Source organism: Nerophis ophidion, linkage group LG23 (assembly GCF_033978795.1).
Source record: "Nerophis ophidion isolate RoL-2023_Sa linkage group LG23, RoL_Noph_v1.0, whole genome shotgun sequence".
NCBI classification, from domain to species: domain Eukaryota; kingdom Metazoa; phylum Chordata; class Actinopteri; order Syngnathiformes; family Syngnathidae; genus Nerophis; species Nerophis ophidion.
In genome coordinates, this window is record NC_084633.1 from 40,426,205 (window position 1) to 40,449,510 (window position 23,306).

The window sequence follows — 23,306 nt, forward strand, 5'->3', positions numbered from 1 at the left end:
GGAAACCTTGACCCGCTCCCTTTTCCAGCTTTCACAGCATGCTGTGAATCAACAGGACTGCAATCTAGTGGTGGCAGCAGTTGTGGGAAGACAGGTGGGGGCTCGCTGACCTCATCTTCTAATTTGCATAATTGGCCATGACACATGTACATGTCAATTTTATGGAGACCGTGGGACATAGGAAAAGTGAGCAAAGAAAATGAAAAACAAAACAACTCTGTCGCTTATTTCCCTTTTATTCCATTTCACATCATAGTCCACTTTTATTACGCTAATATCTACTTTCATTTCATATCATAGTCCACTTTTATTCCACTAATATCTACTTTCATTTCACATCATAGTCCACTTTTATTACGCTAATATCTACTTTCATTTCATATCATAGTCCACTTTTATTACGCTAATATCTACTTTCATTTCACATTGTAGTCCACTTTTATTCCACTAATATCTACTTTCATTTCATATCATAGTCCACTTTTATTCCACTAATATCTACTTTCATTTCACATCATAGTCCACTTTTATTACGCTAATATCTACTTTCATTTCATATCATAGTCCACTTTTATTCCACAAATATCTACTTTCATTTCACATCATAGTCCACTTTTATTACGCTAATATCTACTTTCATTTCATATCATAGTCCACTTTTATTCCACTTGTATCTACTTTCATTTCACATCATAGTCCACTTTTATTCCACTAATATCTACTTTCATTTCATATCATAGTCCACTTTTATTCCACTAATATCTACTTTCATTTCACATCATAGTCCACTTTTATTACGCTAATATCTACTTTCATTTCATATCATAGTCCACTTTTATTCCACTTGTATCTACTTTCATTTCACATCATAGTCCACTTTTATTCCACTAATATCTACTTTCATTTCATATCATAGTCCACTTTTATTCCACTAATATCTACTTTCATTTCACATCATAATCCACTTTTATTCCACTAATATCTATTCATATCATAGTCCACTTTTTTCCACTAATATCTACTTTCATTTCACATCTTAGTCCACTTTTATTCCAGTAATACCTACTTTCATTTCACATCATAGTCCACTTTTATTCCACTTGTATCTACTTTCATTTCACATCATAGTCCACTTTTATTCCACTTGTATCTACTTTCATTTCACATCATAGTCCACTTTTATTCCACTTGTATCTACTTTCATTTCACATCATAGTCCACTTTTATTCCACTAATATATACTTTCATTTCACATTGTAGTCCACTTTTATTCCACTAATATGTACTTACATTTTATACCATAGTCCACTTTTATTCCACTTGTATCTACTTTCATTTCACATCATAGTCCACTTTTATTCCACTTGTATCTACTTTCATTTCACATCATAGTCCACTTTTATTCCACTAATATCTACTTTCATTTCACATCATAGTCCACTTTTATTACGCTAATATCTACTTTCATTTCATATCATAGTCCACTTTTATTCCACTAATATCTACTTTCATTTCATATCATAGTCCACTTTTATTCCACTAATATCTACTTTCATTTCACATCATAATCCACGTTTATTCCACTAATATCTATTCATATCATAGTCCACTTTTTTCCACTAATATCTACTTTCATTTCACATCTTAGTCCACTTTTATTCCAGTAATACCTACTTTCATTTCACATCATAGTCCACTTTTATTCCACTTGTATCTACTTTCATTTCACATCATAGTCCACTTTTATTCCACTTGTAACTACTTTCATTTCCCATCATAGTCCACTTTTATTCCACTTGTATCTACTTTCATTTCACATCATAGTCCACTTTTATTCCACTAATATATACTTTCATTTCAAATTGTAGTCCACTTTTTTTCCACTAATATCTACTTACATTTTATATCATAGTCCACTTTTATTCCACTTGTATCTACTTTCATTTCACATCATAGTCCACTTTTATTCCACTAATATATACTTTCATTTCACATTGTATTCCACTTTTATTCCACTAATATCTACTTACATTTTATATCATAGTCCACTTTTATTCCACTTGTATCTACTTTCATTTCACATCATAGTCCACTTTTATTCCACTTGTATCTACTTTCATTTCACATCATAGTCCACTTTTATTCCACTAATATATACTTTCATTTCACATTGTAGTCCACTTTTATTCCACTTGTATCTACTTTCATTTCACATCATAGTCCACTTTTATTCCACTTGTATCTACTTTCATTTCACATCATAGTCCACTTTTATTCCACTAATATCTACTTACATTTTATATCATAGTCCACTTTTATTCCACTTGTATCTACTTTCATTTCACATCATAGTCCACTTTTATTCCACTAATATATACTTTCATATCACATTGTAGTCCACTTTTATTCCACTAATATCTACTTACATTTTATATCATAGTCCACGTTTATTCCACTTGTATCTACTTTCATTTCACATCATAGTCCACTTTTATTCCACTTGTATCTACTTTAATTTCACATCATAGTCCACTTTTATTCCACTAATATATACTTTCATTTCACATTGTAGTCCACTTTTATTCCACTAATATCTACTTACATTTTATATCATAGTCCACTTTTATTCCACTTGTATCTACTTTCATTTCACATCATAGTCCACTTTTATTCCACTTGTATCTACTTTCATTTCACATCATAGTCCACTTTTATTCCACTAATATATACTTTCATTTCACATTGTAGTCCACTTTTATTCCACTAATATCTACTTACATTTTATATCATAGTCCAATTTTATTCCACTTGTATCTACTTTCATTTCAGATCATAGTCCACTTTTATTCCACTTGTATCTACTTTCATTGCACATTATAGTCCATTTTTTCTTCTACTAATATCTACTTTCATTTCACATCATAGTCTACTTTTATTCCACTACACTATGTAAAGCGCTTTGAGTCACTAGAGAAAAGCGCTATATAAATATAATTCACTTCACTTCACTTCACTTGTATCTACTTTCATTTCATATCATAGTCCACTTTTATTTGACTTGTATCTACTTTCATTTCATATCATAGTCCACTTTTATTCCACTTATATCTAATTTCATTTCGTATTATAGTCCACTTGAAACTACTTTGATATTATATTATAGTCCACTTGTAACTACTTTGATTTCACATTATAGTCTACTTGTATCTACTTTCATTTCACATTATAGTCCACTTTTATTCCCCTTTTATCTACTTTCATTACACATTATAGTCCACTTTTATTCCACTTTTATCTACTTTCATTTCACATTATAGTCCACTTATAACTACTTTGATTTATTTACTTTAATTTCGCATTATAGTCCACTTGTAACTACTTTGATTTCACATTATAGTCCACTTTTTATTCCTCTTTAATCTACTTTAATTTCCCATTATAGTCCTCTTGTAACTACTTTGATTTCACATTATAGTCCACTTTTTATTCCACTTGTAACTACTTTGATTTCACATTATAGTCCACTTTTTATTCCTCTTTAATCTACTTTAATTTAACATTATAGTCCTCTTGTAACTACTTTGATTTCACATTATAGTCCACTTTTTATTCCACTTTTATCTACTTTCATTTCACATTACAGTCCACCTTTATTCCACTTTTAGTTACTTTCATTTCACATTATAGTCCACTTATAACTACTTTGATTTATTTACTTTAATTTCGCATTATAGTCCACTTATAACTACTTTGATTAATTTACTTTAATTTTGCATTATAGTCCACTTGTAACTACTTTGATTTCACATTATAGTCCACTTTTTATTCTACTTTAATCTACTTTAATTTCACATTATAGTCCTCTTGTAACTACTTTGATTTCACATTATAGTCCACTTGTATTTACTTTCATTTCACATTATAGTCCACTTTTTATTCCACTTTTATCTACTTTCATTTCACATTACAGTCCACCTTTATTCCACTTTTAGTTACTTTCATTTCACATTATAGTCCACTTATAACTACTTTGATTTATTTACTTTAATTTCGCATTATAGTCCACTTATAACTACTTTGATTAATTTACTTTAATTTTGCATTATAGTCCACTTGTAACTACTTTGATTTCACATTATAGTCCACTTTTTATTCTACTTTAATCTACTTTAATTTCACATTATAGTCCACTTGTAACTACTTTGATTTCACATTATAGTCCACTTGTATTTACTTTCATTTCACATTGTAGTCCACTTTTTATTCCACTTTTACCTACTTTCATTTCACATTATAGTCCACTTTTATTCCACTTTTAGTTACTTTCATTTCACATTATAGTCCACTTATAACTACTTTGATTTATTTACTTTAATTTCGCATTATAGTCCACTTATAACTACTTTGATTTATTTACTTTAATTTTGCATTATAGTCCACTTGTAACTACTTTGATTTCACATTATAGTCCACTTTTTATTCTACTTTAATCTACTTTAATTTCACATTATAGTGCTCTTGTAACTACTTTGATTTCACATTATAGTCCACTTGTATTTACTTTCATTTCACATTATAGTCCACTTTTTATTCCACTTTTACCTACTTTCATTTCACATTATAGTGCACTTTTATTCCACTTTTAGCTACTTTCATTTCACATTATAGTCCACTTATAACTACTTTGATTTATTTACTTTAATTTCGCATTATAGTCCACTTGTAACTACTTTGATTTCACATTATAGTCCACTTTTTATTCCACTTTTATCTACTTTGATTTCACATTACAGTCCACTTTTATTCCACTTTTAGCTACTTTGATTTCACATTACAGTCCACTTTTATTCCACTTTTAGCTACTTTCATTTCACATTATAGTCCACTTATAACTACTTTGATTTATTTACTTTAATTTCGCATTATAGTCCACTTATAACTACTTTGATTTATTTACTTTAATTTTGCATTATAGTCCACTTGTAACTACTTTGATTTCACATTATATTCCACTTTTTATTCTACTTTAATCTACTTTAATTTCACATTATAGTCCTCTTGTAACTACTTTGATTTCACATTATAGTCCACTTGTATTTACTTTCATTTCACATTATAGTCCACTTTTTATTCCACTTTTATCTACTTTCATTTCACATTATAGTGCACTTTTATTCCACTTTTAGCTACTTTCATTTCACATTATAGTCCACTTATAACTAATTTGATTTATTTACTTTAATTTCGCATTATAGTCCACTTGTAACTACTTTGATTTCACATTATAGTCCACTTTTTATTCCACTTTTATCTACTTTGATTTCACATTACAGTCCACTTTTATTCCACTTTTAGCTACTTTGATTTCACATTACAGTCCACTTTTATTCCACTTTTAGCTACTTTCATTTCACATTATTGTCCACTTATAACTACTTTGATTTATTTACTTTAATTTCGCATTATAGTCCACTTGTAACTACTTTGATTTCACATTATAGTCCACTTTTTATTCCACTTTTATCTACTTTGATTTCACATTACAGTCCACTTTTTATTCCACTTTTATCTACTTTGATTTCACATTACAGTCCACTTTTATTCCACTTTTAGCTACTTTCATTTCACATTATAGTCCACTTATAACTACTTTGATTTATTTACTTTATTTCACATTATAGTCCACTTGTAACTACTTTGATTTCACATTATAGTCCACTTTTTGCTACTTACATTTCACATTATAGTCCACTTTTATTCCACTTTTATCTACTTTGATTTTACATTATAGTCCCCTTGTATAAACTTTTATTTCACATCATAGTCCAAGGTCACTTTTTAGTACATTTGTGTTGAACTTCTCATCCCACTCTTTTATACAAATGTTATTCTGGTAGCACCAAGTCTACTTGTGTCAATCTGCCAAAAATAAATCATAATATGGTAACACTGGTATTATATGAAACATAACAACATAAGAAATACAAGTCCCCTTATGATGTGTTCATTAACGAGAGAGAACAAGTGGGTGTCTACTTGTGTGGGAACACTGGGGTCGAAGGGAATATTACACTGATGCTATCACTGGTGGTGTATGATAAATATCCCCAAAAGTCCCATTATAAAGTGACAAAACGTGCCGCTTGCATGACTTGGACTTTAAATAAGAACTAATGTTTAGTCTGTGCCAGAAGAGGATGTTTGCACAGCAGCCATCATTTACATCTTCCTCTCTTGACTTTGCCGCCGGTCCTTCCAATCTGAGGTCGGCACACCTGGTCTTGCCCAAGCAGGTGAACGGGAGTCCATCTCATAAAGTGATCCCCCCCCCCGCCGTTCATCGCCGTTCATTTCCAGTTTGAACTTTTTCAGCGCTCCCCGGCTCCTCCTTCCTTCGAAGACGGCGGCCGTGGAGGCAGGAGGGCGCACGCGTCTTGTCCCCGCTGCCTGCAACATGTGCACCTGGTCCAGAGACACCTGGTCCGAGGAGAGGTCTACCACCGCAGCTGCTTCAGGTACCTGTGAGCACTCACCTTGTGTTTGCTGTCAAACTGACGTTTACCTTTTGCAGGTGTGTCTGTGTTTAGTGACATGTACGTCTAGCAGGTGTGTGTGTGTTTAGTGACATGTACGTCTAGCAGGTGTGTCTGTGTTTAGTGACATGTACGTCTTGCAGGTGTGTCTGTGTTTAGTGACATGTACGTCAAGCAGGTGTGTCTGTGTTTAGTGACATGTACGTCTTGCAGGTGTGTCTGTGTTTAGTGACATGTACGTCTCGCAGGTGTGTCTGTGTTAGTGACATGTACGTCTTGCAGGTGTGTCTGTGTTTAGTGACATGTACGTCTCGCAGGTGTGTCTGTGTTTAGTGACATGTACGTCTTGCAGGTGTGTCTGTGTTTAGTGACATGTACGTCTTGCAGGTGTGTCTGTGTTTAGTGACATGTACGTCTCGCAGGTGTGTCTGTGTTTAGTGACATGTACGTCTTGCAGGTGTGTCTGTGTTTAGTGACATGTACGTCTCGCAGGTGTGTCTGTGTTTAGTGACATGTACGTCTTGCAGGTGTGTCTGTGTTTAGTGACATGTACGTCTAGCAGGTGTGTCTGTGTTTAGTGACATGTACGTCTTGCAGGTGTGTCTGTGTTTAGTGACATGTACGTCAAGCAGGTGTGTCTGTGTTTAGTGACATGTACGTCTTGCAGGTGTGTCTGTGTTTAGTGACATGTACGTCTTGCAGGTGTGTCTGTGTTTAGTGACATGTACGTCTCGCAGGTGTGTCTGTGTTTAGTGACATGTACGTCTTGCAGGTGTGTCTGTGTTTAGTTGACATGTACGTCTTGCAGGTGTGTCTGTGTTTAGTGACATGTACGTCTTGCAGGTGTGTCTGTGTTTAGTGACATGTACGTCTCGCAGGTGTGTCTGTGTTTAGTGACATGTACGTCTCGCAGGTGTGTCTGTGTTTAGTGACATGTACGTCTTGCAGGTGTGTCTGTGTTTAGTGACATGTACGTCTTGCAGGTGTGTCTGTGTTTAGTGACATGTACGTCTTGCAGGTGTGTCTGTGTTTAGTGACATGTACGTCTCGCAGGTGTGTCTGTGTTTAGTGACATGTACGTCTTGCAGGTGTGTCTGTGTTTAGTGACATGTACGTCTAGCAGGTGTGTCTGTGTTTAGTGACATGTACGTCTAGCAGGTGTGTCTGTGTTTAGTGACATGTACGTCTTGCAGGTGTGTCTGTGTTTAGTGACATGTACGTCTAGCAGGTGTGTCTGTGTTTAGTGACATGTACGTCTTGCAGGTGTGTCTGTGTTTAGTGACATGTACGTCTTGCAGGTGTGTCTGTGTTTAGTGACATGTACGTCTTGCAGGTGTGTCTGTGTTTAGTGACATGTACGTCTTGCAGGTGTGTCTGTGTTTAGTGACATGTACGTCTCGCAGGTGTGTCTGTGTTTAGTGACATGTACGTCTTGCAGGTGTGTCTGTGTTTAGTGACATGTACGTCTAGCAGGTGTGTCTGTGTTTAGTGACATGTACGTCTAGCAGGTGTGTCTGTGTTTAGTGACATGTACGTCTTGCAGGTGTGTCTGTGTTTAGTGACATGTACGTCTAGCAGGTGTGTCTGTGTTTAGTGACATGTACGTCTTGCAGGTGTGTCTGTGTTTAGTGACATGTACGTCTCGCAGGTGTGTCTGTGTTTAGTGACATGTACGTCTTGCAGGTGTGTCTGTGTTTAGTGACATGTACGTCTAGCAGGTGTGTCTGTGTTTAGTGACATGTACGTCTAGCAGGTGTGTCTGTGTTTAGTGACATGTACGTCTTGCAGGTGTGTCTGTGTTTAGTGACATGTACGTCAAGCAGGTGTGTCTGTGTTTAGTGACATGTACGTCTTGCAGGTGTGTCTGTGTTTAGTGACATGTACGTCTTGCAGGTGTGTCTGTGTTTAGTGACATGTACGTCTTGCAGGTGTGTCTGTGTTTACTGACATGTACGTCTTGCAGGTGTGTCTGTGTTTAGTGACATGTACGTCTTGCAGGTGTGTCTGTGTTTAGTGACATGTACGTCTTGCAGGTGTGTCTGTGTTTAGTGACATGTACGTCTTGCAGGTGTGTCTGTGTTTAGTGACATGTACGTCTTGCAGGTGTGTCTGTGTTTAGTGACATGTACGTCTTGCAGGTGTGTCTGTGTTTAGTGACATGTACGTCTTGCAGGTGTGTCTGTGTTTACTGACATGTACGTCTTGCAGGTGTGTCTGTGTTTAGTGACATGTACGTCTTGCAGGTGTGTCTGTGTTTAGTGACATGTACGTCTAGCAGGTGTGTCTGTGTTTAGTGACATGTACGTCTCGCAGGTGTGTCTGTGTTTAGTGACATGTACGTCTCGCAGGTGTGTCTGTGTTTAGTGACATGTACGTCTTGCAGGTGTGTCTGTGTTTAGTGACATGTACGTCTTGCAGGTGTGTCTGTGTTTAGTGACATGTACGTCTAGCAGGTGTGTCTGTGTTTAGTGACATGTACGTCTCGCAGGTGTGTCTGTGTTTAGTGACATGTACGTCTCGCAGGTGTGTCTGTGTTTAGTGACATGTACGTCTTGCAGGTGTGTCTGTGTTTAGTGACATGTACGTTTTGCAGGTGTGTCTGTGTTTAGTGACGTGTACGTCTTGCAGGTGTGTCTGTGTTTAGTGACATGTACGTCTTGCAGGTGTGTCTGTGTTTAGTGACATGTACGTCAAGCAGGTGTGTCTGTGTTTAGTGACATGTATGTCTTGCAGGTGTGTCTGTGTTTAGTGACATGTACGTCTTGCAGGTGTGTCTGTGTTTAGTGACATGTACGTCTCGCAGGTGTGTCTGTGTTTAGTGACATGTACGTCTCGCAGGTGTGTCTGTGTTTAGTGACATGTACGTCTTGCAGGTGTGTCTGTGTTTAGTGACATGTACGTCTCGCAGGTGTGTCTGTGTTTAGTGACATGTACGTCTTGCAGGTGTGTCTGTGTTTAGTGACATGTACGTCTAGCAGGTGTGTCTGTGTTTAGTGACATGTACGTCTAGCAGGTGTGTCTGTGTTTAGTGACATGTACGTCTTGCAGGTGTGTCTGTGTTTAGTGACATGTACGTCAAGCAGGTGTGTCTGTGTTTAGTGACATGTACGTCTTGCAGGTGTGTCTGTGTTTAGTGACATGTACGTCTTGCAGGTGTGTCTGTGTTTAGTGACATGTACGTCTTGCAGGTGTGTCTGTGTTTACTGACATGTACGTCTTGCAGGTGTGTCTGTGTTTAGTGACATGTACGTCTTGCAGGTGTGTCTGTGTTTAGTGACATGTACGTCTTGCAGGTGTGTCTGTGTTTAGTGACATGTACGTCTTGCAGGTGTGTCTGTGTTTAGTGACATGTACGTCTTGCAGGTGTGTCTGTGTTTAGTGACATGTACGTCTTGCAGGTGTGTCTGTGTTTAGTGACATGTACGTCTAGCAGGTGTGTCTGTGTTTAGTGACATGTACGTCTCGCAGGTGTGTCTGTGTTTAGTGACATGTACGTCTCGCAGGTGTGTCTGTGTTTAGTGACATGTACGTCTTGCAGGTGTGTCTGTGTTTAGTGACATGTACGTCTTGCAGGTGTGTCTGTGTTTAGTGACATGTACGTCTTGCAGGTGTGTCTGTGTTTAGTGACATGTACGTCTCGCAGGTGTGTCTGTGTTTAGTGACATGTACGTCTTGCAGGTGTGTCTGTGTTTAGTGACATGTACGTCTAGCAGGTGTGTCTGTGTTTAGTGACATGTACGTCTAGCAGGTGTGTCTGTGTTTAGTGACATGTACGTCTCGCAGGTGTGTCTGTGTTTAGTGACATGTACGTCTTGCAGGTGTGTCTGTGTTTAGTGACATGTACGTCTAGCAGGTGTGTCTGTGTTTAGTGACATGTACGTCTAGCAGGTGTGTCTGTGTTTAGTGACATGTACGTCTTGCAGGTGTGTCTGTGTTTAGTGACATGTACGTCTTGCAGGTGTGTCTGTGTTTAGTGACATGTACGTCTTGCAGGTGTGTCTGTGTTTAGTGACATGTACGTCTTGCAGGTGTGTCTGTGTTTAGTGACATGTACGTCTTGCAGGTGTGTCTGTGTTTAGTGACATGTACGTCTTGCAGGTGTGTCTGTGTTTAGTGACATGTACGTCTAGCAGGTGTGTCTGTGTTTAGTGACATGTACGTCTTGCAGGTGTGTCTGTGTTTAGTGACATGTACTTCTTGCAGGTGTGTCTGTGTTTAGTGACATGTACGTCAAGCAGGTGTGTCTGTGTTTAGTGACATGTACGTCTTGCAGGTGTGTCTGTGTTTAGTGACATGTACGTCTTGCAGGTGTGTCTGTGTTTAGTGACATGTACGTCAAGCAGGTGTTGTCTGTGTTTAGTGACATGTACGTCTTGCAGGTGTGTCTGTGTTTACTGACATGTACGTCTTGCAGGTGTGTCTGTGTTTAGTGACATGTACGTCTTGCAGGTGTGTCTGTGTTTAGTGACATGTACGTCTTGCAGGTGTGTCTGTGTTTAGTGACATGTACGTCTTGCAGGTGTGTCTGTGTTTAGTGACATGTACGTCTTGCAGGTGTGTCTGTGTTTAGTGACATGTACGTCTTGCAGGTGTGTCTGTGTTTAGTGACATGTACGTCAAGCAGGTGTGTCTGTGTTTAGTGACATGTACGTCTTGCAGGTGTGTCTGTGTTTAGTGACATGTACGTCTTGCAGGTGTGTCTGTGTTTAGTGACATGTACGTCTTGCAGGTGTGTCTGTGTTTACTGACATGTACGTCTTGCAGGTGTGTCTGTGTTTAGTGACATGTACGTCTTGCAGGTGTGTCTGTGTTTAGTGACATGTACGTCTTGCAGGTGTGTCTGTGTTTAGTGACATGTACGTCTTGCAGGTGTGTCTGTGTTTAGTGACATGTACGTCTTGCAGGTGTGTCTGTGTTTAGTGACATGTACGTCTTGCAGGTGTGTCTGTGTTTAGTGACATGTACGTCTTGCAGGTGTGTCTGTGTTTAGTGACATGTACGTCTTGCAGGTGTGTCTGTGTTTAGTGACATGTACGTCTTGCAGGTGTGTCTGTGTGTAGTGACATGTACGTCAAGCAGGTGTGTCTGTGTTTAGTGACATGTATGTCTTGCAGGTGTGTCTGTGTTTAGTGACATGTACGTCAAGCAGGTGTGTCTGTGTTTAGTGACATGTATGTCTTGCAGGTGTGTCTGTGTTTAGTGACATGTACGTCTTGCAGGTGTGTCTGTGTTTAGTGACATGTACGTCTTGCAGGTGTGTCTGTGTTTAGTGACATGTACGTCTTGCAGGTGTGTCTGTGTTTAGTGACATGTACGTCTTGCAGGTGTGTCTGTGTTTAGTGACATGTACGTCTTGCAGGTGTGTCTGTGTTTAGTGACATGTACGTCTTGCAGGTGTGTCCTGTGTTTAGTGACATGTACGTCTTGCAGGTGTGTCTGTGTTTAGTGACATGTACGTCAAGCAGGTGTGTCTGTGTTTAGTGACATGTATGTCTTGCAGTTGTGTCTGTGTTTAGTGACATGTACGTCTTGCAGGTGTGTCTGTGTTTAGTGACATGTACGTCTTGCAGGTGTGTCTGTGTTTAGTGACATGTACGTCTCGCAGGTGTGTCTGTGTTTAGTGACATGTACGTCTTGCAGGTGTGTCTGTGTTTAGTTGACATGTACGTCTTGCAGGTGTGTCTGTGTTTAGTGACATGTACGTCTAGCAGGTGTGTCTGTGTTTAGTGACATGTACGTCTCGCAGGTGTGTCTGTGTTTAGTGACATGTACGTCTCGCAGGTGTGTCTGTGTTTAGTGACATGTACGTCTTGCAGGTGTGTCTGTGTTTAGTGACATGTACGTCTTGCAGGTGTGTCTGTGTTTTAGTGACATGTACGTCTTGCAGGTGTGTCTGTGTTTAGTGACATGTACGTCTCGCAGGTGTGTCTGTGTTTAGTGACATGTACGTCTTGCAGGTGTGTCTGTGTTTAGTGACATGTACGTCTAGCAGGTTTGTCTGTGTTTAGTGACATGTACGTCTTGCAGGTGTGTCTGTGTTTAGTGACATGTACGTCTTGCAGGTGTGTCTGTGTTTAGTGACATGTACGTCTTGCAGGTGTGTCTGTGTTTAGTGACATGTACGTCTTGCAGGTGTGTCTGTGTTTAGTGACATGTACGTCTTGCAGGTGTGTCTGTGTTTAGTGACATGTACGTCTCGCAGGTGTGTCTGTGTTTAGTGACATGTACGTCTTGCAGGTGTGTCTGTGTTTAGTGACATGTACGTCTAGCAGGTGTGTCTGTGTTTAGTGACATGTACGTCTAGCAGGTGTGTCTGTGTTTAGTGACATGTACGTCTTGCAGGTGTGTCTGTGTTTAGTGACATGTACGTCAAGCAGGTGTGTCTGTGTTTAGTGACATGTACGTCTTGCAGGTGTGTCTGTGTTTAGTGACATGTACGTCTTGCAGGTGTGTCTGTGTTTAGTGACATGTACGTCTTGCAGGTGTGTCTGTGTTTACTGACATGTACGTCTTGCAGGTGTGTCTGTGTTTAGTGACATGTACGTCTTGCAGGTGTGTCTGTGTTTAGTGACATGTACGTCTTGCAGGTGTGTCTGTGTTTAGTGACATGTACGTCTTGCAGGTGTGTCTGTGTTTAGTGACATGTACGTCTTGCAGGTGTGTCTGTGTTTAGTGACATGTACGTCTTGCAGGTGTGTCTGTGTTTACTGACATGTACGTCTTGCAGGTGTGTCTGTGTTTAGTGACATGTACGTCTTGCAGGTGTGTCTGTGTTTAGTGACATGTACGTCTTGCAGGTGTGTCTGTGTTTAGTGACATGTACGTCTTGCAGGTGTGTCTGTGTTTAGTGACATGTACGTCTTGCAGGTGTGTCTGTGTTTAGTGACATGTACGTCTTGCAGGTGTGTCTGTGTTTAGTGACATGTACGTCTTGCAGGTGTGTCTGTGTTTAGTGACATGTACGTCTTGCCAGGTGTGTCTGTGTTTAGTGACATGTACGTCTTGCAGGTGTGTCTGTGTTTAGTGACATGTACGTCTTGCAGGTGTGTCTGTGTTTAGTGACATGTACTGTCTTGCAGGTGTGTCTGTGTTTAGTGACATGTACGTCAAGCAGGTGTGTCTGTGTTTAGTGACATGTATGTCTTGCAGGTGTGTCTGTGTTTAGTGACATGTACGTCTTGCAGGTGTGTCTGTGTTTAGTGACATGTACGTCTTGCAGGTGTGTCTGTGTTTAGTGACATGTACGTCTTGCAGGTGTGTCTGTGTTTAGTGACATGTACGTCTTGCAGGTGTGTCTGTGTTTAGTGACATGTACGTCTTGCAGGTGTGTCTGTGTTTAGTGACATGTACGTCAAGCAGGTGTGTCTGTGTTTAGTGACATGTATGTCTTGCAGTTGTGTCTGTGTTTAGTGACATGTACGTCTTGCAGGTGTGTCTGTGTTTAGTGACATGTACGTCTTGCAGGTGTGTCTGTGTTTAGTGACATGTACGTCTCGCAGGTGTGTCTGTGTTTAGTGACATGTACGTCTTGCAGGTGTGTCTGTGTTTAGTTGACATGTACGTCTTGCAGGTGTGTCTGTGTTTAGTGACATGTACGTCTAGCAGGTGTGTCTGTGTTTAGTGACATGTACGTCTCGCAGGTGTGTCTGTGTTTAGTGACATGTACGTCTCGCAGGTGTGTCTGTGTTTAGTGACATGTACGTCTTGCAGGTGTGTCTGTGTTTAGTGACATGTACGTCTTGCAGGTGTGTCTGTGTTTAGTGACATGTACGTCTTGCAGGTGTGTCTGTGTTTAGTGACATGTACGTCTCGCAGGTGTGTCTGTGTTTAGTGACATGTACGTCTTGCAGGTGTGTCTGTGTTTAGTGACATGTACGTCTAGCAGGTTTGTCTGTGTTTAGTGACATGTACGTCTTGCAGGTGTGTCTGTGTTTAGTGACATGTACGTCTTGCAGGTGTGTCTGTGTTTAGTGACATGTACGTCTTGCAGGTGTGTCTGTGTTTAGTGACATGTACGTCTTGCAGGTGTGTCTGTGTTTAGTGACATGTACGTCTTGCAGGTGTGTCTGTGTTTAGTGACATGTACGTCTCGCAGGTGTGTCTGTGTTTAGTGACATGTACGTCTTGCAGGTGTGTCTGTGTTTAGTGACATGTACGTCTAGCAGGTGTGTCTGTGTTTAGTGACATGTACGTCTAGCAGGTGTGTCTGTGTTTAGTGACATGTACGTCTTGCAGGTGTGTCTGTGTTTAGTGACATGTACGTCAAGCAGGTGTGTCTGTGTTTAGTGACATGTACGTCTTGCAGGTGTGTCTGTGTTTAGTGACATGTACGTCTTGCAGGTGTGTCTGTGTTTAGTGACATGTACGTCTTGCAGGTGTGTCTGTGTTTACTGACATGTACGTCTTGCAGGTGTGTCTGTGTTTAGTGACATGTACGTCTTGCAGGTGTGTCTGTGTTTAGTGACATGTACGTCTTGCAGGTGTGTCTGTGTTTAGTGACATGTACGTCTTGCAGGTGTGTCTGTGTTTAGTGACATGTACGTCTTGCAGGTGTGTCTGTGTTTAGTGACATGTACGTCTTGCAGGTGTGTCTGTGTTTAGTGACATGTACGTCTTGCAGGTGTGTCTGTGTTTAGTGACATGTACGTCTTGCAGGTGTGTCTGTGTTTAGTGACATGTACGTCTTGCAGGTGTGTCTGTGTTTAGTGACATGTACGTCAAGCAGGTGTGTCTGTGTTTAGTGACATGTATGTCTTGCAGGTGTGTCTGTGTTTAGTGACATGTACGTCTTGCAGGTGTGTCTGTGTTTAGTGACATGTACGTCTTGCAGGTGTGTCTGTGTTTAGTGACATGTACGTCTTGCAGGTGTGTCTGTGTTTAGTGACATGTACGTCTTGCAGGTGTGTCTGTGTTTAGTGACATGTACGTCTTGCAGGTGTGTCTGTGTTTAGTGACATGTACGTCTTGCAGGTGTGTCTGTGTTTAGTGACATGTACGTCTTGCAGGTGTGTCTGTGTTTAGTGACATGTACGTCTCGCAGGTGTGTCTGTGTTTAGTGACATGTACGTCTTGCAGGTGTGTCTGTGTTTAGTGACATGTACGTCTTGCAGGTGTGTCTGTGTTTAGTGACATGTACGTCTTGCAGGTGTGTCTGTGTTTAGTGACATGTACGTCTCGCAGGTGTGTCTGTGTTTAGTGACATGTACGTCTTGCAGGTGTGTCTGTGTTTAGTTGACATGTACGTCTTGCAGGTGTGTCTGTGTTTAGTGACATGTACGTCTCGCAGGTGTGTCTGTGTTTAGTGACAATGTACGTCTTGCAGGTGTGTCTGTGTTTAGTTGACATGTACGTCTCGCAGGTGTGTCTGTGTTTAGTGACATGTACGTCTAGCAGGTGTGTCTGTGTTTAGTGACATGTACGTCTTGCAGGTGTGTCTGTGTTTAGTGACATGTACGTCTTGCAGGTGTGTCTGTGTTTAGTGACATGTACGTCTCGCAGGTGTGTCTGTGTTTAGTGACATGTACGTCTTGCAGGTGTGTCTGTGTTTAGTTGACATGTACGTCTTGCAGGTGTGTCTGTGTTTAGTGACATGTACGTCTCGCAGGTGTGTCTGTGTTTAGTGACATGTACGTCTTGCAGGTGTGTCTGTGTTTAGTGACATGTACGTCTCGCAGGTGTGTCTGTGTTTAGTGACATGTACGTCTAGCAGGTGTGTCTGTGTTTAGTGACATGTACGTCTTGCAGGTGTGTCTGTGTTTAGTGACATGTACGTCTTGCAGGTGTGTCTGTGTTTAGTGACATGTACGTCTCTGCAGGTGTGTCTGTGTTTAGTGACATGTACGTCTTGCAGGTGTGTCTGTGTTTAGTGACATGTACGTCTAGCAGGTGTGTCTGTGTTTAGTGACATGTACGTCTAGCAGGTGTGTCTGTGTTTAGTGACATGTACGTCTTGCAGGTGTGTCTGTGTTTAGTGACATGTACGTCTAGCAGGTGTGTCTGTGTTTAGTGACATGTACGTCTTGCAGGTGTGTCTGTGTTTAGTGACATGTACGTCTTGCAGGTGTGTCTGTGTTTAGTGACATGTACGTCTTGCAGGTGTGTCTGTGTTTAGTGACATGTACGTCTTGCAGGTGTGTCTGTGTTTAGTGACATGTACGTCTCGCAGGTGTGTCTGTGTTTAGTGACATGTACGTCTTGCAGGTGTGTCTGTGTTTAGTGACATGTACGTCTAGCAGGTGTGTCTGTGTTTAGTGACATGTACGTCTAGCAGGTGTGTCTGTGTTTAGTGACATGTACGTCTTGCAGGTGTGTCTGTGTTTAGTGACATGTACGTCTAGCAGGTGTGTCTGTGTTTAGTGACATGTACGTCTTGCAGGTGTGTCTGTGTTTAGTGACATGTACGTCTTGCAGGTGTGTCTGTGTTTAGTGACATGTACGTCTCGCAGGTGTGTCTGTGTTTAGTGACATGTACGTCTTGCAGGTGTGTCTGTGTTTAGTGACATGTATCGTCTAGCAGGTGTGTCTGTGTTTAGTGACATGTACGTCTAGCAGGTGTGTCTGTGTTTAGTGACATGTACGTCTTGCAGGTGTGTCTGGTGCTGTGTTAGTGACATGTACGTCTAGCAGGTGTGTCTGTGTTTAGTGACATGTACGTCTTGCAGGTGTGTCTGTGTTTAGTGACATGTACGTCTTGCAGGTGTGTCTGTGTTTAGTGACATGTACGTCTTGCAGGTGTGTCTGTGTTTAGTGACATGTACGTCTTGCAGGTGTGTCTGTGTTTAGTGACATGTACGTCTTGCAGGTGTGTCTGTGTTTAGTGACATGTACGTCTTGCAGGTGTGTCTGTGTTTAGTGACATGTACGTCTTGCAGGTGTGTCTGTGTTTAGTGACATGTACGTCTCGCAGGTGTGTCTGTGTTTAGTGACATGTACGTCTTGCAGGTGTGTCTGTGTTTAGTGACATGTACGTCTAGCAGGTGTGTCTGTGTTTAGTGACATGTACGTCTAGCAGGTGTGTCTGTGTTTAGTGACATGTACGTCTTGCAGGTGTGTCTGTGTTTAGTGACATGTACGTCTTGCAGGTGTGTCTGTGTTTAGTGACATGTACGTCTTGCAGGTGTGTCTGTGTTTAGTGACATGTACGTCTAGCAGGTGTGTCTGTGTTTAGTGACATGTACGTCTTGCAGGTGTGTCTGTGTTTAGTGACATGTACGTCTAGCAGTGTGTCTGTGTTTAGTGACATGTACGTCTAGCAGGTGTGTCTGTGTTTAGTGACATGTACGTCTTGCAGGTGTGTCTGTGTTTAGTGACATGTACGTCTAGCAGGTGTGTCTGTGTTTAGTGACATGTACGTCTTGCAGGTGTGTCTGTGTTTAGTGACATGTACGTCTTGCAGGTGTGTCTGTGTTTAGTGACATGTACGTCTTGCAGGTGTGTCTGTGTTTAGTGACATGTACGTCTTGCAGGTGTGTCTGTGTTTAGTGACATGTACGTCTCGCAGGTGTGTCTGTGTTTAGTGACATGTACGTCTTGCAGGTGTGTCTGTGTTTAGTGACATGTACGTCTAGCAGGTGTGTCTGTGTTTAGTGACATGTACGTCTAGCAGGTGTGTCTGTGTTTAGTGACATGTACGTCTTGCAGGTGTGTCTGTGTTTAGTGACATGTACGTCTTGCAGGTGTGTCTGTGTTTAGTGACATGTACGTCTTGCAGGTGTGTCTGTGTTTAGTGACATGTACGTCTCGCAGGTTGTGTCTGTGTTTAGTGACATGTACGTCTTGCAGGTGTGTCTGTGTTTAGTGACATGTACGTCTTGCAGGTGTGTCTGTGTTTAGTGACATGTACGTCTTGCAGGTGTGTCTGTGTTTAGTGACATGTACGTCTTGCAGGTGTGTCTGTGTTTAGTGACATGTACGTCTTGCAGGTGTGTCTGTGTTTAGTGACATGTACGTCTTGCAGGTGTGTATGTGTTTAGTGACATGTACGTCAAGCAGGTGTGTCTGTGTTTAGTGACATGTACGTCTTGCAGGTGTGTCTGTGTTTAGTGACATGTACGTCTTGCAGGTGTGTCTGTGTTTAGTGACATGTACGTCAAGCAGGTGTGTCTGTGTTTAAGTGACATGTACGTCTAGCAGGTGTGTCTGTGTTTAGTGACATGTACGTCTTGCAGGTGTGTCTGTGTTTAGTGACATGTACGTCTTGCAGGTGTGTCTGTGTTTAGTGACATGTACGTCTTGCAGGTGTGTCTGTGTTTAGTGACATGTACGTCTTGCAGGTGTGTCTGTGTTTAGTGACATGTACGTCTTGCAGGTGTGTCTGTGTTTAGTGACATGTACGTCTTGCAGGTGTGTATGTGTTTAGTGACATGTACGTCAAGCAGGTGTGTCTGTGTTTAGTGACATGTACGTCTTGCAGGTGTGTCTGTGTTTAGTGACATGTACGTCTTGCAGGTGTGTCTGTGTTTAGTGACATGTACGTCAAGCAGGTGTGTCTGTGTTTAAGTGACATGTACGTCTAGCAGGTGTGTCTGTGTTTAGTGACATGTACGTCTTGCAGGTGTGTCTGTGTTTAGTGACATGTACGTCTTGCAGGTGTGTCTGTGTTTAGTGACATGTACGTCTTGCAGGTGTGTCTGTGTTTAGTGACATGTACGTCTTGCAGGTGTGTCTGTGTTTAGTGACATGTACGTCTTGCAGGTGTGTCTGTGTTTAGTGACATGTACGTCTTGCAGGTGTGTCTGTGTTTAGTGACATGTACGTCTTGCAGTCTGTGTCTGTGTTTAGTGACATGTACGTCTCGCAGGTGTGTCTGTGTTTAGTGACATGTACGTCTTGCAGGTGTGTCTGTGTTTAGTGACATGTACGTCTAGCAGGTGTGTCTGTGTTTAGTGACATGTACGTCTTGCAGGTGTGTCTGTGTTTAGTGACATGTACGTCTTGCAGGTGTGTCTGTGTTTAGTGACATGTACGTCTAGCAGGTGTGTCTGTGTTTAGTGACATGTACGTCTTGCAGGTGTGTCTGTGTTTAGTGACATGTACGTCTTGCAGGTGTGTCTGTGTTTAGTGACATGTACGTCAAGCAGGTGTGTCTGTGTTTAAGTGACATGTACGTCTAGCAGGTGTGTCTGTGTTTAGTGACATGTACGTCTTGCAGGTGTGTCTGTGTTTAGTGACATGTACGTCTTGCAGGTGTGTCTGTGTTTAGTGACATGTACGTCAAGCAGGTGTGTCTGTGTTTAGTGACATGTACGTCAAGCAGGTGTGTCTGTGTTTAAGTGACATGTACGTCTTGCAGGTGTGTCTGTGTTTAGTGACATGTACGTCTTGCAGGTGTGTCTGTGTTTAGTGACATGTACGTCTAGCAGGTGTGTCTGTGTTTAGTGACATGTACGTCTTGCAGGTGTGTCTGTGTTTAGTGACATGTACGTCTTGCAGGTGTGTGTGTGTTTAGTGACATGTACGTCTTGCAGGTGTGTCTGTGTTTAGTGACATGTACGTCTAGCAGGTGTGTCTGTGTTTAGTGACATGTACGTCTTGCAGGTGTGTCTGTGTTTAGTGACATGTACGTCTTGCAGGTGTGTCTGTGTTTAGTGACATGTACGTCAAGCAGGTGTGTCTGTGTTTAAGTGACATGTACGTCTTGCAGGTGTGTCTGTGTTTAGTGACATGTACGTCTTGCAGGTGTGTCTGTGTTTAGTGACATGTACGTCTAGCAGGTGTGTCTGTGTTTAGTGACATGTACGTCTTGCAGGTGTGTCTGTGTTTAGTGACATGTACGTCTTGCAGGTGTGTCTGTGTTTAGTGACATGTACGTCTTGCAGGTGTGTCTGTGTTTAGTGACATGTACGTCTTGCAGGTGTGTCTGTGTTTAGTGACATGTACGTCTCGCAGGTGTGTCTGTGTTTAGTGACATGTACGTCTTGCAGGTGTGTCTGTGTTTAGTGACATGTACGTCTAGCAGGTGTGTCTGTGTTTAGTGACATGTACGTCTTGCAGGTGTGTCTGTGTTTAGTGACATGTACGTCTTGCAGGTGTGTCTGTGTTTAGTGACATGTACGTCTAGCAGGTGTGTCTGTGTTTAGTGACATGTACGTCTTGCAGGTGTGTCTGTGTTTAGTGACATGTACGTCTTGCAGGTGTGTCTGTGTTTAGTGACATGTACGTCTTGCAGGTGTGTCTGTGTTTAGTGACATGTACGTCTTGCAGTGTGTCTGTGTTTAGTGACATGTACGTCTTGCAGGTGTGTCCTGTGTTTAGTGACATGTACGTCTTGCAGGTGTGTCTGTGTTTAGTGACATGTACGTCTTGCAGGTGTGTCTGTGTTTAGTGACATGTACGTCTTGCAGGTGTGTCTGTGTTTAGTGACATGTACGTCTTGCAGGTGTGTCTGTGTTTAGTGACATGTACGTCTTGCAGGTGTGTCTGTGTTTAGTGACATGTACGTCTTGCAGGTGTGTCTGTGTTAGTGACATGTACGTCTTGCAGGTGTGTCTGTGTTTAGTGACATGTACGTCTTGCAGGTGTGTCTGTGTTTAGTGACATGTACGTCTTGCAGGTGTGTCTGTGTTTAGTGACATGTACGTCTTGCAGGTGTGTCTGTGTTTAGTGACATGTACGTCTTGCAGGTGTGTCTGTGTTTAGTGACATGTACGTCTAGCAGGTGTGTCTGTGTTTAGTGACATGTACGTCTTGCAGGTGTGTCTGTGTTTAGTGACATGTACGTCTTGCAGGTGTGTCTGTGTTTAGTGACATGTACGTCTAGCAGGTGTGTCTGTGTTTAGTGACATGTACGTCTTGCAGGTGTGTCTGTGTTTAGTGACATGTACGTCTTGCAGGTGTGTCTGTGTTAGTGACATGTACGTCTAGCAGGTGTGTCTGTGTTTAGTGACATGTACGTCTTGCAGGTGTGTCTGTGTTTAGTGACATGTACGTCTTGCAGGTGTGTCTGTGTTTAGTGACATGTACGTCTTGCAGGTGTGTCTGTGTTTAGTGACATGTACGTCTTGCAGGTGTGTCTGTGTTTAGTGACATGTACGTCTTGCAGGTGTGTCTGTGTTTAGTGACATGTACGTCTTGCAGGTGTGTCTGTGTTTAGTGACATGTACGTCTTGCAGGTGTGTCTGTGTTTAGTGACATGTACGTCTTGCAGGTGTGTCTGTGTTTAGTGACATGTACGTCTTGCAGGTGTGTCTGTGTTTAGTGACATGTACGTCTTGCAGGTGTGTCTGTGTTTAGTGACATGTACGTCTTGCAGGTGTGTCTGTGTTTAGTGACATGTACGTCTTGCAGGTGTGTCTGTGTTTAGTGACATGTACGTCTTGCAGGTGTGTCTGTGTTTAGTGACATGTACGTCTTGCAGGTGTGTCTGTGTTTAGTGACATGTACGTCCTTGCAGGTGTGTCTGTGTTTAGTGACATGTACGTCTTGCAGGTGTGTCTGTGTTTAGTGACATGTACGTCTTGCAGGTGTGTCTGTGTTTAGTGACATGTACGTCTTGCAGGTGTGTCTGTGTTTAGTGACATGTACGTCTTGCAGGTGTGTCTGTGTTTAGTGACATGTACGTCTTGCAGGTGTGTCTGTGTTTAGTGACATGTACGTCTTGCAGGTGTGTCTGTGTTTAGTGACATGTACGTCTTGCAGGTGTGTCTGTGTTTAGTGACATGTACGTCTTGCAGGTGTGTCTGTGTTTAGTGACATGTACGTCTAGCAGGTGTGTCTGTGTTTAGTGACATGTACGTCTTGCAGGTGTGTCTGTGTTTAGTGACATGTACGTCTTGCAGGTGTGTCTGTGTTTAGTGACATGTACGTCTTGCAGGTGTGTCTGTGTTTAGTGACATGTACGTCTTGCAGGTGTGTCTGTGTTTAGTGACATGTACGTCTTGCAGGTGTGTCTGTGTTTAGTGACATGTACGTCATGCAGGTGTGTCTGTGTTTAGTGACATGTACGTCTTGCAGGTGTGTCTGTGTTTAGTGACATGTACGTCTTGCAGGTGTGTCTGTGTTTAGTGACATGTACGTCTTGCAGGTGTGTCTGTGTTTAGTGACATGTACGTCTTGCAGGTGTGTCTGTGTTTAGTGACATGTACGTCTTGCAGGTGTGTCTGTGTTTAGTGACATGTACGTCTTGCAGGTGTGTCTGTGTTTAGTGACATGTACGTCTTGCAGGTGTGTCTGTGTTTAGTGACATGTACGTCTTGCAGGTGTGTCTGTGTTTAGTGACATGTACGTCTTGCAGGTGTGTCTGTGTTTAGTGACATGTACGTCTTGCAGGTGTGTCTGTGTTTAGTGACATGTACGTCTTGCAGGTGTGTCTGTGTTAGTGACATGTACGTCTTGCAGGTGTGTCTGTGTTTAGTGACATGTACGTCTTGCAGGTGTGTCTGTGTTTAGTGACATGTACGTCTTGCAGGTGTGTCTGTGTTTAGTGACATGTACGTCTTGCAGGTGTGTCTGTGTTTAGTGACATGTACGTCTTGCAGGTGTGTCTGTGTTTAGTGACATGTACGTCTTGCAGGTGTGTCTGTGTTTAGTGACATGTACGTCTTGCAGGTGTGTCTGTGTTTAGTGACATGTACGTCTTGCAGGTGTGTCTGTGTTTAGTGACATGTACGTCTTGCAGGTGTGTCTGTGTTTAGTGACATGTACGTCTTGCAGGTGTGTCTGTGTTTAGTGACATGTACGTCTTGCAGGTGTGTCTGTGTTTAGTGACATGTACGTCTTGCAGGTGTGTCTGTGTTTAGTGACATGTACGTCTTGCAGGTGTGTCTGTGTTTAGTG

The 23,306-nt window shown here is 41.7% G+C and overlaps 1 protein-coding gene across 4 annotated transcripts in view; it reads left to right on the top strand.

Moving 5' to 3' along the window:
* LOC133541283 (MICAL-like protein 1) overlaps positions 1-23,306 on the top strand; it is a 249,806-nt gene that overhangs the window by 16,517 nt on the left and 209,983 nt on the right. For 3 of the 4 annotated variants that reach the window (XM_061884597.1, XM_061884600.1, XM_061884598.1), the window contains 3 exons: positions 29-93; positions 6,246-6,293; positions 6,358-6,515. In XM_061884597.1, the coding sequence (XP_061740581.1) occupies positions 29-93; positions 6,246-6,293; positions 6,358-6,515 (271 nt within the window). The remainder of the gene's footprint in view (positions 1-28; positions 94-6,245; positions 6,294-6,357; positions 6,516-23,306) is intronic. The other variant, XM_061884599.1, reaches the window with a different exon arrangement.